We start from the raw sequence: 24,816 nt of genomic DNA on the forward strand, positions 1-24,816 counted from the left end.
TTTCTCCTGTAAGGTATTTTTACCCTTTGAGTGTATAATTAAACATTTTTTTTTTTAATAAAAATGAATATACAGTTACAGTTATTGCATCTGCTCAACTATAAATATAATTGAATGCATGTGTGTACTGTACATTGAAGAAAAGTGCAGGATGACACACTCAGCAACAGGGGGCAGGGTAAAATCAGACATGTCAGACAACTGGAGAGCTTCCACATCTAATTTTATTCCTCTAAACATGTCTCATCTCCGGTCAGTATAAACGTCTACTCAGCATTAATAAACATTTTCACACGTTTTATTTATTCAAACTACATTCAAAAAACATGTATTTATCATATTTTAACACCTCAACCTTACTATATTCACACTCTAGATTTTTTCGTAGCCATTATATTATGAAAACAAGAAAAAGCTTTAAGAGAAATTGTATTTCAAAAATGGTAAAAAAAAAGAAAAAGTATCTCCCCAAGAATTCCACAACTGAAAACATCTTATTCATTTCTTTGTTTCTTACTTGTTGCCATTAACATACCTAGTCTCTCAAGGTATATAACCATCAAATGTGTATCGTTACTTTTTAATAGCAACCACTGTTAATGGAAAGACACCAAGTCGTCTTCTGTGCTTCTTTCCATAGCTTCTGTAGCTTTGCCAACAAACTTACTGTAAGGTACCAAACTTTCCTGTGCATCCCCCGTTGACTTCTACAGGCTGTGGGATCTCATAACTATGTACAATTCAACCATAAATCCCAATAGTCCACAAATGGTAGGGTATGACCCCATTCGGTAATCCTGTCCTATCTACAGTACAGTATATATCCTGTCTTTATCCCTCCTCCACAGCCACTCTCATTTCTTGAATCCTTTATAAATTCTGGTGACTCTCAATCAGTAAACTTCCCCTTGCACCACGTCGGATTAAATCACACAAAACCAAATACACATTCCTTCATCCGTGTTATTTGTTTAATAAAAGTTAAGAATTGACATATATCTGAAAAGATCACACTGCTACTAAGGAGGCTCTGGTGTGGCCTAATGGAAGCTGTGAATATCCATTGACAAGTGTACATTCAGTGACAGCCCGGGCACTTGTTGAATGTGACCCATGCTAAAAAGATAGCCTTTCTCTCTGGCTAAAGTGAACAGAGGTATTTTGCACAACCTCACCAAGAGCAGACCTTGTTTTCACATATAGTTTCCAAAGAGAAGCAGAGGCATTTAAAAACATTTTACAATTTTCAACGGGCCATGCATCATTTAAACCCCTGGATAAGGACATAAGGACATTAGGTCATCATGGGTTTCTTTCTTGGCAATGCTACAAACAGAGGGGGTAAACACATTTTGTGTGTAGGACAAGTACTGAATAACAGAATTGAATGTTCAAAGATAAAAGATATAAGCCTGCTATTTTTGCTTTATGATCCTGCACCTGTCAACATACTACAACATACAGTATTTCTTCAGTGATTAATCCTATGATTGGAACCGCAGCAATCATTTTCAACATCTTTCAGACATTTCAAGTTTCAAAGAATATTTCAGTACAGGCTCCTGTTTAGATGGTATTTCTGCTAAATTAGTAGAAAGGGATCTCCAGACGCCTTACACAAACCTCCCCCAGGACAGGCATATGGTGCTCTATACAGTATACAGTATGTGGCGGTATACTTTATCACTATCGTCACTCAGATACATGTGTGAGTAAATGTGTTGACAGCAAAATAAATGTGATAAGCAGCATTTCGAACAGCAAATGTTTATGATCTCTTACCATTACAGTTTTCCAGTTCTAACATATTTCAAAAACTTGATTGGCTTCTGGATTTCAACTTTATACTGAATCACTTTCAGCTTATGTTACTTAAGCACCATGTGTTTACAACTGAATTTGAGGCTTAAATTATTGGATGTAAGGCTGCTTATGTTTATTAATTTGTCTTTTTTTTTTATTTATAGATGAATTTATTAGAGAACTCCCCCTCACAATTTCTCAAAGCCCTAAGCCCCACCCAAAACCCAAATATTTTCAATCAAACAATGATGTAGAAAGAGAAAAGCAGAATGATTGTCACATTTAAGAACCTGGAACCAATGGATATTTCACATTTTTGACTTAAACAATGAATCAATTAACATATTGTTGTTGATTAATTCATAATTTCAGCACTAAATGAATAGTACATGAAGATGTCCAAGTGTGGTAGTGACTGATTTACTTGTGGTTACATTGCCCCTGGCCTCCAGACACGGGGCTGGACGCCTCCCTTGGTGGCAACAAAACGTGGTTTGGGTGCCTGAACTGGGTCAGACTTGAGTGGGGCAAAGAGGCAAGGATACTGAGCTCAGGAGCGCTCTGGAACTGCTTGGCTGCCTGAAGCCCGGTGGTGTATGATACTGGAGTGTAAGGTTTAGGGACTGTTTGGGGCATAGGGTGTAGAATAGGGTTGGCAGAGAACTTTGGGAGGCTGGGTAGTCCAGCTGGTTGGGAGGGAGGTGAAGCTGGCGTTGGGGCACTGACTGGTGCTGGTGTGAAAAGAGGGTCGTGGGTTTGAGTAAAATAATCAGGAGGTGGGGAGATCATGCTAGAATGACTCAAACGTCTCCGAGGGTAGTGGCCGAGCGGGGTGCAATGACCTTGGAGACAGAATGGAGCTGACATGGGCGTGGGTGTGGAGAATCGCTTGACCTCGAAGACACGGGCTGTTTTGAGGGGGATCTGCTTAGGTGAGGTTAATGAGCTGCCCACCATTGTTGTTGTTGTGTAGTCACCCTGCTGCTGCCTCTGGGCCTGGTAAGAAGGCATGGCTGACAGGTTAGCAGCACTGCCCCCATAGTTGAACATGGCAGAGTTTGAGCTGGTAGGGCTGCCTTCTCATGAAATCCAGAGCTTTGATGCCCTCTCTTGGGAGCCTCCTCTACCCCTGCTTTCTGGCTTGCCTGTATTCCTCTGAGGCCCCGTAGGGATAGAGGGGGCCAGGAGTGGGTTGTACCCAATGGGTGGAGGAGCACGGACATTCGGGGAGTATTTCCACTGAGATAGAAGGTAAGGATTGGGGGAGGAGTCAAGGGGTTGGGTGGCACTGTGCGAGGCCGCTTCCTGCTGGTAAGGGGTCTCGGGTGGGGTGTCCACTACATACATACCCATGCGACTCTGTCTGCGGGCAAACAGCTGGGCACCCTTACCCCCTGCTTGAAGAAACTGTGGGGCCTCATGGATGACCCGGGGCTTGGGTGCCACTGGAGGAGGCGCCCTTCCCATGCCGGCCTCACCACTCCTCTCCTCCTCTGCACCATCATAGATGTCCTCAGACGGTGACTGGCCATATTTGTGTCGGGTGGACCTCTCATCCAGGTTCTGGACCATACACAGTAGCTCAGGATTGGGGGAGTTCTTCTTGACATCTGGCACACTGAACATAGGTTTGGGTTTGCCACCTCGCCGTCGTGCGTCAATTAAGATTCCTGAGCGACCTGTTGGACCAGGAACAGGGGTTGGAGCTACAGCTTCTGGCTGAGAGACCAGTGACACTGTAGCTACAGGCGACATTGAAAACTGAGCAACTGGCACTTGAAGTGGATGCACTGGGGCAACTGGGTCAGGTGAACCAGAAATTTGAGATGCAGGAAGAGCTAGGGTTGGAGCCATTGGTGCTTGTGGAGCCAGGGTCATTGAGGGCATAGACACTGGGGGCACAGCTACAAATGGAGCGTGATGAACAGCAGTTACTTGTGATGACTGCATTTTCTCTACTGAGATAGAGATGGCTGGAGGATAAAAAGTGCAGGAGCTACAAACAGGCGCTACTGGTGTCTGGGCAAAGGGACCTTGAGGTACAAAGGAAGGTGGGGAGAACACTGACGGAGGACCAGGGGGTAGCTGTGATGTTACTGATGTAGCTAGTTCAGAGGCAGTGGAGAATCGTGGTGGCACAACAGCTGCTGAAGTAGGACACTGGTTCATCTTTGTGACAGATGGTCGGAACGTTACAGGGGCAGTCGCAGCTCGAATGCTGATGAAGCCAGGAGTGAAAGGACGTGCCGTTCTGTTGAGAACATTACTAGCAGGTAGATCTGGTAATGGTGTTTCAGCTGGTGGTGCAGGTCTGGTCAGAACAGTCACTGAGGCAGTAGCTGATCTGGGTGCCACAGGTAGAGGTGACATCATGCTACTACTACCTGCAGAGTAGGATAGGTCCCCATTAGACACTCCATGGGCTTTGCAACTGAACGTGGAGCCTGAAACAGCTCTTGCCTGTATGGATATATGGCCAGGTGGTATCATCTGCTGAGGCTGGAGGTTTGGCTGTGGCTGTATCTCTGGATGCAACTGATACATATGAGCCTGCCCTTGGACTTGAGACTGTGCAGGAGCCTGAGGTTGTGCCGCCTCTACCTTCTTGGCATGCTCAGCAGCCCTCTTTCTCTGCTGCTCAAACAACTGGGCGCCCTTGCCTGCAGTGTCACTCAACCCTGGACTTGGAGCATCCTCTGCCCCATCCCCACGACCTTCCAGCGCCTGCAGTTGCCCTCTTCTCCAGCATATCCAGGTAGTCACTATCCCAAGTGGGGTCAGGAACTGCAGAGAAGCCATCCTCATCAAACTCTGATTCACTGCCAGGGAATACCCCATCCTCCTCTTGGGAGTCCTGACACCTATCCTCATCCACACTACCAAAACTGGTAAGGGTGTACTTCTTGGAGCGCTGCCGCCTTTTCTTGAACATCAGCACCCCCTTGGAGTGAGGGTTGGGAGCATCAGTCAGTAGAGATGCAATTGTTCGACACTTGCTTTTGGCTTCTTTTACATTCTTGTCTTGCAGAGTATCCCCTCGGTTTCAGTTCTGCAGGGTATGAAAGCATAGCTATTAGGAACAGCTGCACAATAGCATAACAGAAGTACTGCAGTAAGGTCAGAGAAGTCCGAATGAACAGGTTTAACCTTTTAATCAAGAACTGAATGGACATGTGCATCTAAACCTGTCCTGACCACCATGCCTTCAACAGGCATCCATTTTGCCACAGGAACACTTCAGGGAAAATTCTAAGCAAGCCTGCAGCTTCTCAAATTAGCTGGGGTGAAGGATACATTTGCACATTATTAGTCTTATGTACTCTGACATCTAACTTAACTAGAAATATATGCAAGCTAGTGGAAAGTTGCATGTTGTAGGTGACTGGAAGGAGAACTTCAAAAGGTTGCCACAACATACCCTTTAACTTGTTATGGTATTAAGCAGATTATCATAGGCAACCTAATTCTGCAGTGCCCACGTGAGTCCTTAATTTGTCTAGGACAGGGTTCCTAAGTAGGACATTAGAATGTTAAACCTGCACTCAGTGATGACAAGGGGGATTTACAGGGGTAAATTTATTGAAGTTCTTAAAACAGCCCAGTGACTTCAAATAGCCCAGCTCTCTGTTTCTTGGGCCTATTATGGATGATTGACAGCATGACAAGTTGTAGGAAGGACTTCTTGGTTAATGTCAGTGCTCTATATCTGTTGTTGTGTCACCGTATTGTCACAATTTTTGACCTCTCTTCAAAGTTTGTGAATACAAAACCAGTGAGTAGAGGGGTCATAGTGAGTGTTGCAAAACATATCACACTTGTACTATTTTATAAAGTTGATAAAATAGCCAAACAAAAGCAGAGCAAGAGAAATAGTTAGAGAGAGAAGACGTGGGGAGAGGGGCAGGGAAAATGAGAGTATCCCTGCTTTGCTACTTGATACCTAAAAGCAGCTGTAGATGATTTTCAGTGCTCCCATATTGATTGCTGGGGTTTTTACACACATAACTGGAGTTAAATATAGTCAACTGTACAGCCATGCTCTGTTTAACAGGCTCCGCGTAGCTGGTGCAATCACACAGGACTATTAACCTAAAAGAAAACTTAAGGATATTTAGTCAGTTATGGTAGTCGACTGTCAGATTAAATGACTGGGACACAGTGGTTTTCTAGGTTAAGATTCTCAAACACTACTCCTATTAACACTGAATAAATTTTGATTTCAATTTTCATTTTCATAAATCAATGGGTTTGAAAAGGTATTGAACTGCGTTTAAAATTGGCTCTGCTATGTGTAGGATGAATATTGTGAATTTAAATTTTAAAATAGGGACATGTTTGTTACAAAATGAAGTTTAATAGCTGTTACAGTTATGTGTTTGAACTGTCTAAAGGGCTGTTTTAAACCAGCAGTTGAATCTTCTGGAGGTTTGGTTTAGAGATGAAATGTTGTGAACAAAGAGGGTAGTGTAGGTGGCGATTTGATCAGTTTGGTGTTCGAGGTGTAAAGACTTGTACTTACTATTGAACCTTCTGCAAATATATAGGTTTTTTCTCTGGGAGGTTCAGGGGCATATTTGTCTTGAGCTTCAACAGACATGTACTGTACATGTAATCTCTGCCTAGAAAAGGCAATATCACACTGGCATATAAAGCTATATGAGAACTTTTCTTCCTGTGTATGGGAACGAAGAAGATCAGCTGATCTTCACTTCAGTGATGAATTCCTGTGCTGCAAAGCAGATGGCACATAGAAATAATATGTAGAATATAACATAGAAAACAGTATCAAAAAGCGCATCCTTGAGAATAAGATTAAAATATAAGTATCTGCTTCGAGATTTAACAATCTAATGACACGTATTTAAGTGTTTGTAGAATTTTAAGTTTTGTGACTGTTCAACCAACCAGGGACCTTTACCAGGAATGTGTATAAGTGTGGAGAAGCCATGTAATGCACGTGTCTCTGTCACTGTTCTTCCTCAGCTGTACTTACTGGCTTGTTTGGCCTTTTCCATGTAGGTTGTTGTAAGCTCCTCATTGATGGGGTTATTCACAGGACCCACCATGGGTATAAGCTGGCTGCGGGAGCCCAGCATCAGGGCCTCCTTTGCCCTCTCAGGGGATACCAGTGGCACGTTGGCTGGCTCAAGAAAGCCACTATCCTCCTCTTGCCCTCCATCCCGTGGCCCTTGGTCATCTGCTGAGGAGATGATGGAGGAGGTCTCAGTGGATGTCTGTGATGACCACATTCCTGGAGCAGGAGGCTGGTAAATCACCTCCTCCGTGCCACCCCCGGTACCCCCCCCTCCTCCATCTCCATCTCCCCCACGTCCATCCAACAAACCGGGGTAAACATGTGCATCTGGAGCGCTGTCATAGCCACTCATCTCTGACGTCTCCCCGCCCTCAGGAGAGGCTCGTCCTGTTGGTTTCACCGGGTTGGAGTTGCTGGGGCTGCGGCGTTTCTGCCGGCGCTGCCTCTCATAGCCCGCCACATCTGCATCACTGTCAGTCTCGCCGTAGTAAGCCTCGCTACCAGGTGGAGATGTCAATCCACTGGTTATGGAGGAGTGGCTACGGTGGACTTCACGGACGGGTGCGTGGTGGGGGTGGGTGGGTGACATGGCACGCAGAGCAGCGCGGTACTCTTTGTCTATACGGGGAGATGGGGCACGGGTCACAAGCACCACGGACTGAAAACCAGCAGGCACCCTGCAAGTGAAGGGTTCAAATGATATTAGAATTTAATTTCCTAAGTCTGGATTCTTACAGTAAGTAGGATCTTAGCACAAGCAGGAGAAACATATCTTGATCCTGTTTCCTAATATTTATAAAATATATATATATATTATACATATAGCCCTGTGATAGTCTGGCGACCTGTCCAGGGTGTACCTCGCCTTCGCCCAATGTCAGCTGGGATCGGCTCCAGCCCCCCCGCGGCCCTGAATAGGATAAGCGGTTACAGATAATGGATGGATGGATGGATGGATGGATGGATGGATGGATGGATGGATGGATGGATATTATATATATTATAAAATATAATATTCAGTAGTGTATGTGTTTGATACAATGCACAGTGTAAATCGTGCACGACTTGAGTCTTTGACTTGAGCATAATAGAATTTCTACTTGATCCATTACAATGTGTTGATGACGGTTTATGACGAGTAGGAATATAATTCTTTAGTTCCTCTGACCTTTTGACCCGGATGTGCAGTATCCCAGGGGAGCTGTCGATGAGGTCCATGGCCTGGGCATGGGATAGCATTCCACATGGCTGTTCGTTGATGGACACCAGTTCATCAGCCTCCCGAAGCCCAGCCCTGCATGCCTTGCTGCGTTTACGCACCTGCACCAGCAAAGGAGGGCAACATTTCAAACACACACATAAACAACAACAAGTTACACATATGTTGAGCTCTGATGGATTATATCATAAAATGTTTTTGGTATGAAGCAGATATATTTTGAAGTATTTTGGGGGCACATCGAAGACAACTCTCAAGTCCTTCAGGGGACATCTCAAGTCAGGTTTCCAGGCCTTAAGGGCAGGCCCAAGTCCAAGACATGCAATCTTCCACATTTGAGTGCTGACAATTAAATAGAAGGGTATATGTTCATTTCTCCCTACTGTATCAATAGTGTCAATGTCTTTTTCCTGCTGCCAAGTATTTATATTTTATTATTTATTTAAAAAAATATATTTTTATATCAAATATGACTTGTAACTTAAGGCCAAGTCTCGAGTCTCAGGTCTACAGCTTTGGTTTGAAGAGCTGTGATGTAAAGGAGATACTTAAAGGGACTATTTGTAACTTTCAGAAATGCGTCTTAACAGCGACACCTGTGGCCGTGAAATCAACGAAAGTCAGCGTCGGGCTCGCGCTTGCTTCGCTCTAAATATACCTGAACAAGCATCGCTCAAAACAGTAAGGCGACACACGTCAGCTAAATCCACAATATCACTCTATAGTTCAGCTGCTTGGCAGTAATGTTAGCTGACCAGACGAAGGTCTCTCCATGAACATGATTTAGATCTGATCTTAGTGTTGGCTTTTACTGCCTCAGCGCAGGCTGATGCAGCGGGGCTCTGCAGCGTGTCTCCCTGCTCTCTCCGCCCGCAGCCGGAGAGAGCAGGGAGACACCGGCACCCGGTCGGTAACGAGACGATAACGTTACTAGCTGAGGAGCTCCGTCACTTCACAAGACACGGGAAACCTCTGTTGGTCTGGAGGAGCTGCAGCATTTTTTTTCTGCACAAACGTCCACTGAATATTCACTAGATATTCTCAGAGCTAAGCTAACTCTTCTGCAGTGTGGAGTGAGGGCGCGTTCACGTCTAGAGGTGGAGCGAGCTGAGAACGCGCGCGCTCTCTGAGCAAAGGCAGGCAGGCAGAGTTGGAGAGGCAGCGGCCACACGCGAACGCGCATATGTGAGCGCGCATGTGTTGCGACCCGCTACATTTATACGCTTAAAAAGTTACAAATAGTCCCTTTAAGGGAGGATATTAAGGTGCAAACATCAACACTCTTTCTTTCCTGCTACTTTATTAGTTCCCTATGAATTGTATGTTTGGCTTTTGTAACTGTAGAGATAGAAAGTAAAAGCCTGACAGAGCGATGCTGCTGTCTTGTCTTGGTTTTTGGTAGTGACTGACAGAGAGCAGCTTTTGTCCTGACAGCTCGATCTTGCTGCGGACATATGCCACATACTGCGGCTCGAGTGGGGCACTCATACACACTTTAACAGGGAAATGCCAGCCAGCAGCCATCTTCATTTGGTGCTTTGCTATTTGTGCCCGAGGTCTGTCAGGACCATGGCGGTATGCCCACCTTAAAGTGCCTCAGGCCTATGCAAGCCATGCCAACATGTCACATAATAAATTGAAAGCAGATGTTTGAAACATTACAAAGACAATGACTGCAGAGTTGATTGCATTTGCCCTGGGGGCACTGCCATGCATTAAATGAATATTATTATAATCAGAGTTAAGGAAACGTTGCTTGGGTTGACCTGATAAGTTTTCTTTCCAGCTATTCTGGTTTGCCTGTAATGAAATCCCACATCCACATTTAGCTAAGCCTTTCAAAGTGGCCTGTGCCTGCTTGTGGTACAGGATGTCAATTATTCAGTCAGTCAGTCACCTTGTGGTTGCAAGTCACAACAGTTATAATACCCTTACATCCTCGCACCCACACACACCACATGGACTGATACAAAAATGCACATAAACTCATATAAATAAACTCACAAACACGCGCATGCAGACCCACAGGCACAAACCCAGCACTGACACACCGGCTCTTTCAATGAAGCCCCAAACTGCTCCACCTGTTATGGACGCTATAGTATGGGACCTGATAAGATTGGGCCTTCCTGATCTCAGGGGTGAAGGAGCACTCTGTTTTGGATAGTGAGACTGAAACAGCTGTCGTCCACTGCCATAAAGGTGATTTGGTGTCATGTGGCGCTGTGTACACACCACATTCTGCATAAGTCAACTACATATAGGATTAACATTTTAAAGAGCAAGCATTCTTATGATGCTAAATGCTGTCTATAAGAAGTGGTTGTCTCAGATGTGTAACCTGGAGGTATCAGCATGAATCCTAGCACATTTTATTTCTGATAAATAATGGCTACTATATCAAAAAGTAAGCACAACTAAAAGCCAATATACCTTTCTCTAGGCCTATGAGGCAAGCATACTTATACTTTTCTTAAGTATATCTCGATCAAAAGATTAAGTACAAGTAGGCCTATAAACCAAATATACTTGACTTTGCTGTATACTTGTCAGTATGAGCCAAGTATACTAAGGCTTTTCTGTATACTTGTCAGTATAAGCCAAGTATACTAAGACTTTTCTGTATACTTGTCAGTATAAGCCAAGTATACTTAGACTTTTCTGTATACTTCTCAGTATAAGCCAAGTATACTTAGACTTTTCTGTATACTTGTCAGTATAAGCCAAGTATACTTAGACTTTGCTGTATACCTGTCAGTATAAGCCAAGTATACTTAGACTTTTCTGTATACTTCTCAGTATAAGCCAAGTATACTTAGACTTGTCTGTATACTTCTCAGTATGAGCCAAGTATACTTAGACTTTTCTGTATACTTCTCAGTATAAGCCAAGTATACTTAGACTTGTCTGTATACTTCTCAGTATGAGCCAAGTATACTTAGACTTTTCTGTATACTTCTCAGTATAAGCCACGCCCATTCGCTTATAGACTGATTTTCCCCCCTTTTGAATTTTGTCCAAATCAGATTTTTTGCTACTCCTACACATTTTGAGCAATCATCCCCAAATTTGGTACAGAACATCTCTGGGCCAAAAGTTACTTTTTTTGATAGTTGATGTTCCCTACAGTTTATAGCTGGCCCTCAAAGTTAGCTCAAATGCTGCGGGAAGGGCATATACAGACGTAGGCAAAGTTGTTGGTAACGTTCCGTTAAAGAGAGAAAAACCCACAATGGTCACTGAAATAACTTGAAACTGACAAAAGTAATAATAAATAAAAATTTACTGAAAATGAACTAATGAAAATCAGATATTGTTTTTGAATTGTGGTTCAACAGAATCATTTTAAAAAACAAACTGATGAAACTGGCCTAGACAAAAATGATGGTAGCCCTAGAAAAGATTGAAAATAATTTGACCATAGGGACATATTAAACTAAGGTGTGTCCTGTAATTAGCATCACAGGTGTCTTCAAACTTGTAATCAGTCAGTCTGCCTATTTAAAGGGTGAAAAGTAGTCACTGTACTGTTTGGTGTCATGGTGTGTACCACACTGAACATGGACCACAGAAAGCTAAGGAGAGAGTTGTCTCAGGAGATCAGAAAGAACATTATAGACCTTCATGTTAAAGGTAAAGGCTATAAGACCATCTCCAAGCAGCTTGACGTTCCTGTGACTACAGCTGCACATATTATTCAGAAGTTTAAGGTCCATGGGACTGTAGCCAACCTCCCTGGACGTGGCCGCAAGAGGAAAATTGATGACATATTGAAGAGACGGATAATACGAATGGTAACCAAAGAGCCCAGAACAACTTCCAAAGAGATTAGAGGTGAACTCCAAGGTCAAGGTACATCAGTGTCAGATCGTACCATCCGTCACTGTTTGAGCCAACGTGGACTTAATGGAAGACAACCGAGGAGGACACCAAATCATAAAAAAAGCGAGACTGGAATTTTCCAAAATGCATATTGACAAGCCACAAAGCTTCTGGGATAATGTCCTTTGGACAGATGAGACAAAACTGGAGCTTTTGGCAAGTCACATCAGCTCTATGTTCACAGACGAAGAGATGAAGCATCCAAAGAAAAGAACACTGTACCTAATGTGAAACATGGAGGAGGCTCGGTTATGTTATGGGGCTGCTTTGTTGCATCTGGCACAGGGTGTCTTGAATCTGTGCAGGGTGCAATGAAATCTCAAGACTATCAAGGCATTCTGGAGCGAAATGTGCTGCCCAGTGTCAGAAAGCTTGGTCTCAGTTGCAGGTCATGGGTCCTCAAACAGGATAATGATCCAAAACACAGCTAAAAACACCCAAGAATGGCTAAGAACAAAACATTGGACTATTCTGAAGTGGCCTTCTATGAGCCCGGATCTAAATCCTATTGAACATCCGTGGAAGGAGCTGAAACATGCTGTCTGGAGAAGGCACCCTTCAAACCTGAGACAGCTGGAGCAGTTTGCTCACGAGGAGTGGGCCAACATACCTGTCGACAGGTGCAGAAGTCTCATTGAGAGTTACAGAAATCACTTGATTGCAGTGATTGCCTCAAAAGGTTGTGCAACAAAATATTAAGTTAATGTTACCATCATTTTTGTCTAGGCCAGTTTCATTAGTTTGTTTTTTTTAAATGATTCTGCTGAACCATAATTCAAAAACAATATCTGATTTTCATTAGTTCATTTTCAGTGAATTTTTATTTATTATTACTTTTGTCAGTTTCAAGTTATTTCAGTGACAATTGTGGGTTTTTCTCTCTTTAACGGAACGTTACCAACAACTTTGCCTACGTCTGTATTACAAACAATAAAATATCTCCTGAACGCTTAGAGCTATTGCGACCACATTTGGTGGATATGTGTAGATATGATGTTTGAGTGACCATGGCAAATTTGGTGCCTTTTGGCGAATACATGGCGCTGTAGCAGCATCATCGAACTATAAAGGAAGTATTCTCAATCTGTCTGTGTATGTATGACTGCCCTTCGCATATCTCGACAACCGTTCATCCAATCAACTTCAACTTCACACTTCACACCAAGTAATAATCGGCCCATTCCGGACGGGCACACGCTCTGAACGGGCACTGCACTAGTACACATTGCACAGTGTTGAACAAGCTTCTTCAAACCCATTTACCAGCCGGAGGGTCAATCATTACAAACTCCAAGTTATCTGGACAAACCCACACAACTTTTATTTTTATTCTAGACTAAGTTTTCGAAGATACTAAAAAGCTGGGGGGGGGGGAGGTTTTGGGAAATGTGAACAAAATGATAAACAGGTAATCATAAAACAAAAAGAGGTTGACCAAAGCAAATTTGTTTCTCTCTCCTCGTCCTTTATTCACAGCTCATAAGGTGCCTGAACAGGAACAATATGGAACACAACAGGTTTAGCAATTAGGATTTCCTTTGCATGTGAACCTACAAAAAAAAGTTTTACGTTCATCCCCAAGCAGCAAGATACTGAGTAGTGCATGTATAAAAATAGTGTGTGAGGTTAATTTTTGAGCTCTGAGCTGAAACACACACCTTGGCTGACCCCATGACCTGCTGCTTCTCAACCGAAAATAGCCACCTGGAAAAGTAGTTCTGCTCAGTCAACAGTTATTGAAAGTGCGTATGGATATGTGTGTTTATGTCATGTGTGTACATGTACAGTATGCATGTATAGTGTGGGTGTGCAGGTGTACTAAAACCTGAGCTAGCATATCCAGAAATAAGATCTCTCTATTTAAAGATTTCAGACAGAGTCGGCCCAAGTCTTGTTAAAGAGGAAGGACAAGGACACCCCTCCCATCAGCATATAGCCAAAATGGCTCGACTGCCGAGTGATAAAGTACCCGGATCTTCCGCATCCATTAGGCCCGTAGAGCAGGCGCAGTAGTGTTTCCTTTAACTCCGCCTCCCAGCCCTCGGTCCAGCCTCAGTCTGGGTCTCATTCACATGAACGGAGGAAGGGAAATATGGGGGAAAGTCTTTTTGGACCTGATGGCATCACGTGACGGACACAGAAGTTGTAGTACCGCCTAATCGCCACTACAAAAATGGGGGCTTGGTTCAATCTTCCAGAATTCTAACCCTAGCCCTGTCAACTGCAACACACATCAGACAATGGTTTTAAGACAAAAATTAAGATTTGTATTTTCATAACTGTATTTATTATAATATAAACAAACAATTGCCCCCTGATATTGTTGGCTTAAAGGGACTCTATGTAAGAATCAAAAATGTCTTGTTAACAGCGACACAGTGGCCGTTAAGTCAACGAAAGTCAGCGTCCTGTTGCTCGCGCTTGTGCTCGCTCTACATAGACATGAAGGAGCATCGCTCAAAACAGTGAGGCGACACACGTCAGCTAAAAGCACAATATCACTCTATATTTCAGCTGCTTGGCAGTAATGTTAGCTGACCAGACGAAGGTCTCTCAATGAATCAATGCTGATCCTAGTGTTGGTTTTTCCTGCCTCAGCCTCCCGACCGCGGCCGGAGGGAACAGGGCAGACGCCGGAGTTCTGGTCGGAGACGATAACGTTTCTCTCTGCGGAGCCCCGTCACTCCACAAGACACGGGAAACCTCTGTTGGTCTGGAGGAGCTGCAGCAGTTATTTCTGCACAAACGTCCACTTTACATTCACTAGATATTCTCAGAGCTAAACTAACTCTTCTGCAGTGTGGACTGTGCGCGCATTCACGTGAGAGTGGAGAGAAAGAGCGAGAACGAGTGTGGTGTGTGAGTGAAGGCAGGCAGGCAGAGGAGCAGAGTACAGCAGAGACTCCGGTCCTGGAGACCAAAGCTACGGTCTCCCCCGCGTCCTCCGACCGCGGCCAACACTGTTTAACAGACGGGCTTCACTAGATACAACCAAGAGGTTTTGGTGCTTCACTGTAGTTTGTGTTGGAGTCTGAGACTGAACAGCGTAGACACACATGAGCGCGCATGGGACACCGACCCGCAATGATTTATAGATGAAAGAAGTTACAAACAGTCCCTTTAAAAGTGATTAGTCAGTTTCTCTACAATTTACACTTTTATTAACAAAGAAGTGCAGCCGGGCTGATGAAAAAGTGTGAGAAAGAGAGTTATGGGGTGAAAAGTGTATTTCTTTCTTTCTTTATTTATTTGTTCATTTGTTACCTCAATGCAGAATAAGAGGAAGGGCGCCCACCGGCATTTCTTTTTTTTTTATAATAATTTATTTCAGTTTTTTAGAGGGCGACCAGCGCCCCCCAGAAGGTGGCGACCTAGGCGACCGCCTATATGGCCTATGCCTTAAGCCGGTCCTGGGTGCAACAGCTGTGGACTGATGATTTTTACAACTCATGTCATATTGGTGATGACGTGGAACTGATCGATACAAACAGCAAAGAATCAATATAAAGTCAGAGAATGTAACTACAACTTTAGTTTTTTTTCTCTTATTTTTCCCACCATTTTCAACTTTATCTCTCAGAGGTATTCTTTTGGGTATTTTGCTTTGCTTGAAAGACTAATTGAAAACTTTTATCCACTTTTATTCCCTTTGGCATGGAATTTTTTGCTTTCTTAAATGGAGATCAAGATTCAAATCTGGACTGCTTCATCGATGCCAAATGTGGGCACCGAAGAAGAATTTGCTTTAGGGTAGTAAAATGAGCTGAGAGTTTTAAGGTTAAATATTTCACGCAATTAATATTTTATTTCAGTGAACCTATTTAAACGAGTAGATATAAAAGTAGTCTATAATTCTATAAGTCTATAAGTCTAAATATAACAGATTTCAAGAACTGAAATAAAGCCAAACATTCATGACCTTAATGGCTCACCTATGTGGTTTCTACTGTTACAACAGTGTTTCCAGATAAATCTCAGGTAATCTGCCAGCTCAATCATGACCAAGCATGACTGGAGTGAGTGGGTTTCTTACTGAAATGATTACGTATGGAAACATGCTCATGGTCATGGGTGAATGGTGTGTAATATCATACCATTAACAGTTTATAAAACGATGATCTTAATGTACTGAAAATCTCTTCAATGTGCACATTTCACTGCTCAAAGCACTACTGAAGAACAGCGCCAGTAAGTAGCACAAAGTCAAAGTTATTTATCAAAAACAAACCAAGATACCAATGTAGAAAAGTTCAGATTTTCTGGTCATTATCACTAATTTCATGAGAACTTTGAGCTTCATGCAGTTTAATAGGAGTAGCAACATTCATTGGAATATTTATGACAAGGTTGCCCTACATTCCCAGCTGAACTTTAAGTTTAAAGTTCACCCAATCAATCATTGGTGCGCCGTTCTCAAACCAGATGATGACTCATGTTCAGGCCCCAAACCAACCTGCATGGCAGCTCATGTTCCATTTCAACGTTGTTCACAGCTCCTTAAATCTCCACCTAATATAACCCAGCTGATGTTTCACTTCTCTTTACCGAGGCTGTTGAATCTAACACAGTTTTCTTCTTTCCACTCAGCAAACCATGAAATTACTTATTTTGTCCAGCCTGCTGAGTGACCCCCCCCCCCCTTACCTTAGCCACCTGCAGTGGTTTCTGATGTTCCACACCTCCCTGGAGACGAAAGCCCCACGGCGCTCCACCGGACAATGTAATTATCACTTCCTCTGCAACCATTGTTCTGCTTTCTTTTTGTCTTTTTTAGCTTTTCTTCTTTTTCTCGGTTGTTTTCCGCTCCCCTTTGGCTTTTATATTTCGTCTTGGGGGCCCTCAGTGTGTTGGCCCCATGGTCAGCGGTCAGGGCCCCCTCCAAGAGCTCTGACGTGCTCTTTGCCTGCCACACTGTGCGGACGCTGTCTTCTCTCTGAGTCAAGCTCCAAGGCCAACGCTCACACCTGAACACACACACACACATGCACACACACGTTTTGGTGCGCCCACCCATACCCAGAGTGGGCCAACCGTCATAGCCAAGGGAGGGAGAGAGGGAGAGGGAGAGAGAAATATGATGGGAGGGTGGTCTGTGTCTGCTTACACTGAGGAATGCCTGCCCCAAATGAGCGAGGGGAGGGTCCAACACAACACTTGTCCTGTCACTCAGACCTATGCCACTGGGTCGCTGATAGCCCCTCCAAAAATAGGACACCACCACCACCTCTGCTGCTTTGCCTGCTCATCTGCAGACCAAGGGAACATTAACATTCAGAACGTCCAAATGGCACTGTTTCATATCTGGCTTTACAGCATTGAGGTCATTAGTAACCTTTAGTAGGGTCACAGCTAGACTCTCAGATCTCAGGGCTGAGATATGCCATGATAGAACAGTCAACTCTTGATTAGTTACATTCAAATCTCCTTCCATTTCTACCAAGGGGTGCTGATGGATTGGCTTTGGTGCTGTTTAGTCTTTAACTGTTGAGACTGCTGTTCCAGCTCCTGTGGATCTGGAGACATTCTTGGCTGTCAGCATAGAGCCTTTAGGATAAATACTTGTGCAAGCTCTGGATGAACAGCCTGCATAGCGACATTGAAGTATGTCCTAATTCCAGTGTTGACTGAATGACAAATACTTTGAAACACAGAAGGGTCCCATGCTTGCTTGTATAAATCTAATACAGAATGTAGACGCGTACAGAAGTGGTACACGACTGCACAAGAAAAACACATGTTGTTAACATTTTTTTAGAGACTTGGTTGATATAAAATGAGACATGATGATATCTCGTTATAGGCAGATTTATCCCACCACACATTTACCTTTATGCCCAGCAATCGGACAGACACCACATTCTTGTGCCCAACCAAACTTTTAGATATGGTGGCAATTATGGAGAGTCTGAACAAAGACATTTAACATAGAAACAAAACAAAGAGTCTACAGAGTCTAGTCTCTATGGTAGCGGCTCTGTAAAGCTGTACTTTGTTCTAGATGCCTAAAGCCCTTAACATCAGCATGGTAGCATGCTGATGTTAAGGGGTCATTCCCATGTTCCCAGGGTTCTATGTTTCCCAGATTTACATGGCACATAATGGGAACATGACGAAAAGTCGTATGTCCCCAGTGTCCTACAGTATGTTCCCAGGGTCCAATTCCCCCAGTGTCCTATGTTCTCAAGGTCCTATGTCCCCAGTCAGTTTCTCTTACATTTACACTTTTATTTACAAATAAGTGCAGCAGGGCTGATATAAAAGTGTGAGAAAGAGAGTTACAGGGGTGAAAAGTGTATTTCTTTCTTTATTATACTCCTGCGACAACATAGTCGGGGGTATATAGCGCTCCGCGTGTCCTTCCCCCCTTTTATGTTTCACACTTTCGTTTCCAGAGCAGAACTCAGGGTGCCCAAAATTTTTGAAATTGTGGCCAAAAACTGATTTTTTCGACTTCCATTTCATTTCCGGAGTGGAACTCCAAAACTGTTTAACTTAGGAACTTCAAATTTGGTATGATGGTTGACAGTGTGGTGTAGTTTTGCCTTTTGGGGTTTAAAAGTCCAGGGTGCCCACATTTCTTTTGAAATTTTGGCCAAACACTGCGATATTTTTCACCTTCAGTTTTGATTCCGGAGCAGAACACGAAAAATATTTATCTTAAGAGCTTCAAATTTGGTACGATGGTTGATAGTGTGGTCTAGATGTGCCTTTTGGGGGTTAGAAGTCCAGGGTGCCCAAAATTGTTGAAATTTTTCCAAAAGGGAAAAACCTTTGGCTTTACTTTATCAGGGGTCAAGCAGTGAGCCGGGGTATGTGAGCTATGCTCAGTCTTGCCTTGTTTATTTATTTGTTAATTTGTTATCTTAATGCAGAAAATGAGGAGGGGCGCCCACCGGCATTTTTTTCTAAAAATAATTATTTATTTAATTTTTTGACATTATTTATTTTATTTTTTATCATGCTGATGTTATGTTTCCCAGATTTACATGGCACATAATGGGAACATGACAAAGTCCTAGTTCCCCAGTTTACTACAGTATGTTCCCAGAGTCCTATGTTCTCAAGGTCCTATGTCCCCAGTGTCCTATGTCCTCTGTGTCCTACTGTATGTTCCCAGAGCCCTATATTCCTAGGGTCCAATGTTCCCAGGGTCCTATGTTCCCCGGTCCAGGGTCCTATGTCCCCAGTGTCCTAAGTTCCCAGGATCCGATGTTTCCAGGGTCCTATGTTCCCATGGTCCTCTGTTTCCATGATCCTATGTCCCCAAGGACCAATGTTCCTGGGGTCCAATGTTCCCAGGGTCCAATGTTCCCACGGTCCAATGTTCCAAGGACCCTGTGTTCCCAAGATCTTATGTTCCCAGGGTACTATGTTCCCAAGGTACTAAGTTCCCAGGGTCCTATGCTCTCAGGGTCCAATGTTCCCAAGGTCCTATGTTCCCAGGGTCCAACGTCCCTAGTGTCCTATGTTCCCACGGTCCAATGTTCCCAGGACCCTGTGTTCCCAAGATCCTATGTTCCCAGGGTACTATGTTCCCAAGGTCCTAAGTTCCCAGGGTCCTATGCTCTCAGGGTCCAATGTTCCCAAGGTCCTATGTTCCCAGGGTCCAATGTCCCTAGTGTCCTGTATTCCCAGGGTCCTATATTCCCAGGGTCCTATGTTCCCACGGTCCAATGTTCCAAGGACCCTGTGTTCCCAAGATCCTACGTTCCCAGGGTACTATGTTCCCAAGGTACTAAGTTCCCAGGGTCCTATGCTCTCAGGGTCCAATGTTCCCAAGGTCCTATGTTCCCAGGGTCCAATGTCCCTAGTGTCCTGTGTTCCCAGGGTCCTATATTCCCCAGCTCTATATATAGAGCTTCTTTTTCAGGTTCCCATTATGTGCTATATATAGCACATAATAGGAACATGAACAAGATGTTCCCCAGCTCTGTATTTCTTTAATATGACATAGACTATTGTCAGAATTGAAGTGGTTTTCTGTTCCCCAGCACTGCTATGGCTCTCAATATAATAGATCTACTAGAGGGAACTTTTCACTGCTCAAAAAACACTTAATCATCCCAGTATAACACCGTCATCAGTTAAACTTCAGGGATATCAATCTGTCCATTTAGGAAGCACAAGTGATTGTGAATCACTTTCTGCTGCTTTGGTGCAAATGAAAGTGACAACAGGTGAATGGAGAGGCAACAGCAAGACAACCCCCACACAGGGAATGGTTCTGCATGTGGTGGCCACCGATAGCTGGTCTCTCCTCATCCTTCCTGTCGGGTTCTTCTCTAGTTCTGTGTTCTGCTAGTGTCCTCGTCAATACTTGTAGCATGAGGCGGTACCTGCAGCCCAATCAGGTTGCACAGGTAGTCCAGCTCCTCCAGGATGGCACATCCATACGTGCAGTAGCAAGAAGGTTTGTTGTGTCTCCCAGCACAGTCTCAAGAGCATGAGGAGATACCAGGAGACTGGCTGGTACATGAGGAGGGCTGGATGGGGCCGTAGAAGGGCATCGACCCAGCCGCAGGACCGGTATCTGTTCCTTTGTGTGAGGAGGAACAGGAGGAGCACTGCCAGAGCAGAGCCCTACAGAATGACCTCCAGGAGGCTACTGGTAAGCATGTTTCTGACCAAACTGTCAGAAACAGACTCCATGAGGGTGGCATGAGGGCCCGACGTCCTCTAGTGGGACCTGTGCTCACAGCCCGGCACCGTGCAGCTCCATTGGCATTCGCCAGAGAACGCCAGAACTGGTAGGTTCTGGCGTTCTCTTTACAGATGAGAGCAGGTTCACACTGAGCATATGTGACAAGCATGAAAGAGTCTGGAGACGCCGTGGTGAACGTTATGCTGCCTGTAACATCATCCAGCATGACCGGTTTGGTGGTGGGTCAGTGATGGTCTGGGGAGGCATTCTGTATCCTTGGAGGATCACAGACCTCCATGTCATAGCCAACAGCACCCTGACTGCTGTTAGGTACCGGGATGAAATCCTCAGAGCGATTGTCAGACTTCCTGGTGCAGTGGGCCCTGGGTTCCTCCTGGTGCAGTGGGCCCCGGGTTCCTCCTGGTGCAGCGGGCCCCGGGTTCCTCCTGGTGCAGCGGGCCCTGGGTTCCTCTTGGTGCAGTGGGCCCCGGGTTCCTCCTGGTGCAGTGGGCCCCGGGTTCCTCCTGGTGCAGTGGGCCCTGGGTTCTTCCTGGTGCAGTGGGCCCCGGGTTCCTCCTGGTGCAGTGGGCCCCGGGTTCCTCCTGGTGCTGTGGGTCCCGGGTTCCTCCTGGTGCAGTGGGTCCCGGGTTCCTCCTGGTGCAGTGGGCCCTGGGTTCCTCCTGGTGCAGTGGGCCCTAAGTTCCTCCTGGTGCAGTGGAACCTGGGCTCCTCCTGGTGCAGTGGACCCTGGGTTCCTCCTGGTGCAGTGGGCCCCGGGTTCCTCCTGGTGCAATGGGCCCTGGGTTCTTCCTGGTGCAGTGGGCCCTGGGTTCCTCCTGGTGCAGTGGGCCCAGGGTTCCTCCTGGTGCAGGACAATGCCCGGCCTCATGTGGCCAGAGTATGTAGGCAGTTCCTGGATGATGAAGGCACTGATGCCATTGACTGGCCCTCACGTTCCCCTGACATAAATCCAACTGAGCACCTATGGGACGTTATGTATCGGTGCATCCGACGGCGCCAAGTACCGCCACAGACTGTTCAGGAGCTCTCTGATGCCCTGATCCAGGTCTGGGAGGAGATCCCCTAGGACACCATATGCCATCTCATCAGGAGCATGCCCAGATGTTGTCGGGAGTGCTTACAGGCACGTGGGGGCTGTACACACTACTGAGTCCCATTATGAGTTGCCGTGATGAAATTCATGCAAGTTGGATCATCCTGTGATTTACATTTTTTACTTTGTGGGTTGATGATTTTGGTTTACATTGACCGTTGTTACATAATTTTGTTCTCAACAAATTATACAAAGTACATCAGTAAAGATTTTAAATTTGAAGAATTCGTTCATCAAGATCTGATGTGTGATTTAAGTGTTCCCTTAACTTTTTTTGAGCAGTGTAGTTGGAATCATCAATGGTCATAGCTTAATGCTTCCTTAGTTGAAATCTAGCCCAGTATACATGTTTTGAATCTATTATACACAAACATAATTACAGATATTATTAACTTATATTAGAAAATCAGAATGGGTGTTTATATGCGTGGGCATGTTCAGGGAACATAGACCTTTTGAATTTGGGGGTCAAATTTGACCTTTTCATCATCAAACACGCGAAAAACAATTATTTTATCCCCATATAGTGTTGTACCTCATAACTAACTTTCTTAATTTCTAACATTCCTGTTTTATTTAAATGTCTTCACTTAAAGCTGCAGTAGGCAGTATATTTCTGGCATCATTGGGCAAAAAATCCATAATAACCTTTCAGCATATTGTAATTCAAGTGTTCTGAGAGAAAACTAGACTTCTGCTCCTCCTCATGGCTCTGTTTTTAGGCTTTAGAACATCTAGCCTGTGACGGGAGACTTTGACCAATCACAGGTCATTTCAGAGAGAGAGCGTGCCTATTGGCTGTGCTCCGGCCATGTGACCGGAACTTGGCGTTCCTTCACAAGATTTCACAATGGCGGCAGCGTCACAAACGTTCTCATTTTACAGCTAAACTGTGCACTACAAGATGATTCTGAGAACATCTGAGGAGAGAAATAGGAATTAACGTAACAGAATATTTATTTAATATTTGATCAGCGCTGCCTAGAGTGCCCGTTTGGTCGGAGTTTGCGAGCGATTGATGGCCGGCTCTCATAGACAGCAGATGGACAGCAGACCTCAGATCAGCTCCTATTACTTGTTTTCCTCCGGTCTGTGAAATCTTGAAGATGCAGTTAGGAGCACCGGAGGACATAGAGGAACATGATTTTTTTCAGGTTACCTGTTTCATGTACTACTGTCACGATAAAGCGATTGTTTTATAGAAATAACTTTTTTTAATCATATTTGCTCTAATCTCGCCTACTTCAGCTTTAAAGGTCCCATATTGTAAAAAGTGAAATTTCCATGTCTTTCTTTTAATTATAAAGCAGGTTTTAGTGCCATATAAATACTGTGAAAGTATTGAAACACTCAATTCATGGATAAATACACACAGCCCGCATTTAGAAACTGTGCCTTTGAAACAAGCCATCAGGATTTCTGTAATTTTGTGATTTCATAAATCTACGATGCTTAGACCATTTCACATTTAAATGTAAACCTTCTAAATGTGATTTCTGGTTGCAGTATATGTGAATGACATCAGCTGACAGGAAGTAGATATGGACCCAAGCTGTTGACTAGCAACGCAATTCTGTTTCAATTCCGTTGAAATGTACAAAACGGAGCGTTTCAGACGGAGGGTAAATACAAGCATATTCAGTCAGACAATATGAGGAAAACAAAGATTTTTTTTAACATTACATTATGTAAACATGTTCAAGTAGAAATATAGAATACAACTATGAACCTGAAAATGAGCATAATATGGGACCTTTAAACTTAAATTAATTCTAATCTGAAACTAATTAAAGTTTAATAATAGATTGAAAAACTATCTGCCAAACAAAAACAAACCCCTTTGTCTCCTAAGCACACCGAGTCTCAGTGGACATGAACTTTCTCTAACTATGTTGTATTTTCCTTTGGGGCATTGACAGGCCTTTAAGCCTATTGATAGAGGCTGGATCATCCCCTTGCTGCAAAGGCAACGCTGTCGTTATCAGTGCTGCAGGAGGTTACCAATGATAGCTGCTCCCTTTGGCAGCCTTGCTCTGCAGCTGTCTCCAGACCTCAGGATAGTAACCAAGATCAGTCCTGGGACACTCGGAGAGAAAATGTCACCCTCTCTTCCTGGAGATCTACAGTATCAGATCTAACAGAGCGCCACAGTTAAAGCAAGTGCTCAACCACACAGATAGAACTGATCCAGTTTATGTCAGATCTGGCTTTACCCAGGGAAAGTGAGGTATTAGACAGATATCTGTAACATGTAGTTGTAGTTGTGTCAACCTCTCCATCTAGTGGTTCAGAGTAGGCTAGTTGTTGACCTCCTGGAGCTTTCACTTCTCTATTTACTTCTCAATAATGACACTATTTTATTTAGTGTTAGGTTTAGTCTTTTTTGTTATTGAAAATATCTAACATTAGATTTGACTGATTTTTAACTACCCTCTGGTGTTTTGTGTTGAATGTTTCACTTTACACCATGTTTTATGATACACGACAAGGAGTTTCTATGGAGGAGGGAACCAGCCAAAATCAAAAATAAATAAATAAATAAGTCATTAAATATTGCAAAATAATATTAAAATTAAATGTAGCCATTAATTTGTTGATCAAATGTGCCATACATTGATATTTCTGTTTTAATTTGCTTTTTTATTTATTTTTGTATTAATTCCCTTATTTATTTACTCTTCTGTTTAATTTTCCCTTTCATATATTTATGTATTTTGTATTACATTTTAACTGTATTTATTTATTAATTGCATTTATTTTTTATTTATTCATTTTTGCATTTATTTATTTAAATTTATTTTATAATTATTTTTTAAATATATGTAAATAAATGTGTAAAAAGAAATGTGTAAAGAAATGTATAAAGAAAAATTACAGAAATAAATAGATTTGGGGAAATAATTAAGGGGTGAAATGCAAAGGGAAAATCCTGCAGAAATAAAGAAATGCATAAATAAATACATACATTTCAAAATTAATATTAAATAAATGCAAAAATAAAAAAGATAACTTAAAACGTCATAGAAAATAATACATAAATAAATAAAAGGAAAAATTAAACAGAAAAGTAAATTAATAAGGTAATTGATACAAATATAAATAAATAAAGAAGCATTAAAACA

At 43.5% G+C, this 24,816-nt stretch overlaps 1 protein-coding gene across 1 annotated transcript; it reads right to left on the reverse strand.

The window, feature by feature from the left end:
• Positions 1-206: 206 nt before the first annotated feature.
• On the reverse strand, positions 207-16,945 carry synpo2la (synaptopodin 2-like a). Its single transcript, XM_037782219.1, is given in 10 exon segments — positions 207-2,331; positions 2,334-2,612; positions 2,615-2,658; positions 2,660-2,862; positions 2,864-2,916; positions 2,919-4,521; positions 4,523-4,852; positions 6,774-7,515; positions 8,007-8,158; positions 16,584-16,945. Coding segments are annotated over 10 exon segments (3,606 nt in total). The 5' UTR covers positions 16,686-16,945; the 3' UTR covers positions 207-2,233.
• Positions 16,946-24,816: the final 7,871 nt, after the last annotated feature.

The sequence above is a fragment of the Sebastes umbrosus genome, chromosome 10, assembly GCF_015220745.1.
Source record: "Sebastes umbrosus isolate fSebUmb1 chromosome 10, fSebUmb1.pri, whole genome shotgun sequence".
NCBI lineage: Eukaryota > Metazoa > Chordata > Actinopteri > Perciformes > Sebastidae > Sebastes > Sebastes umbrosus.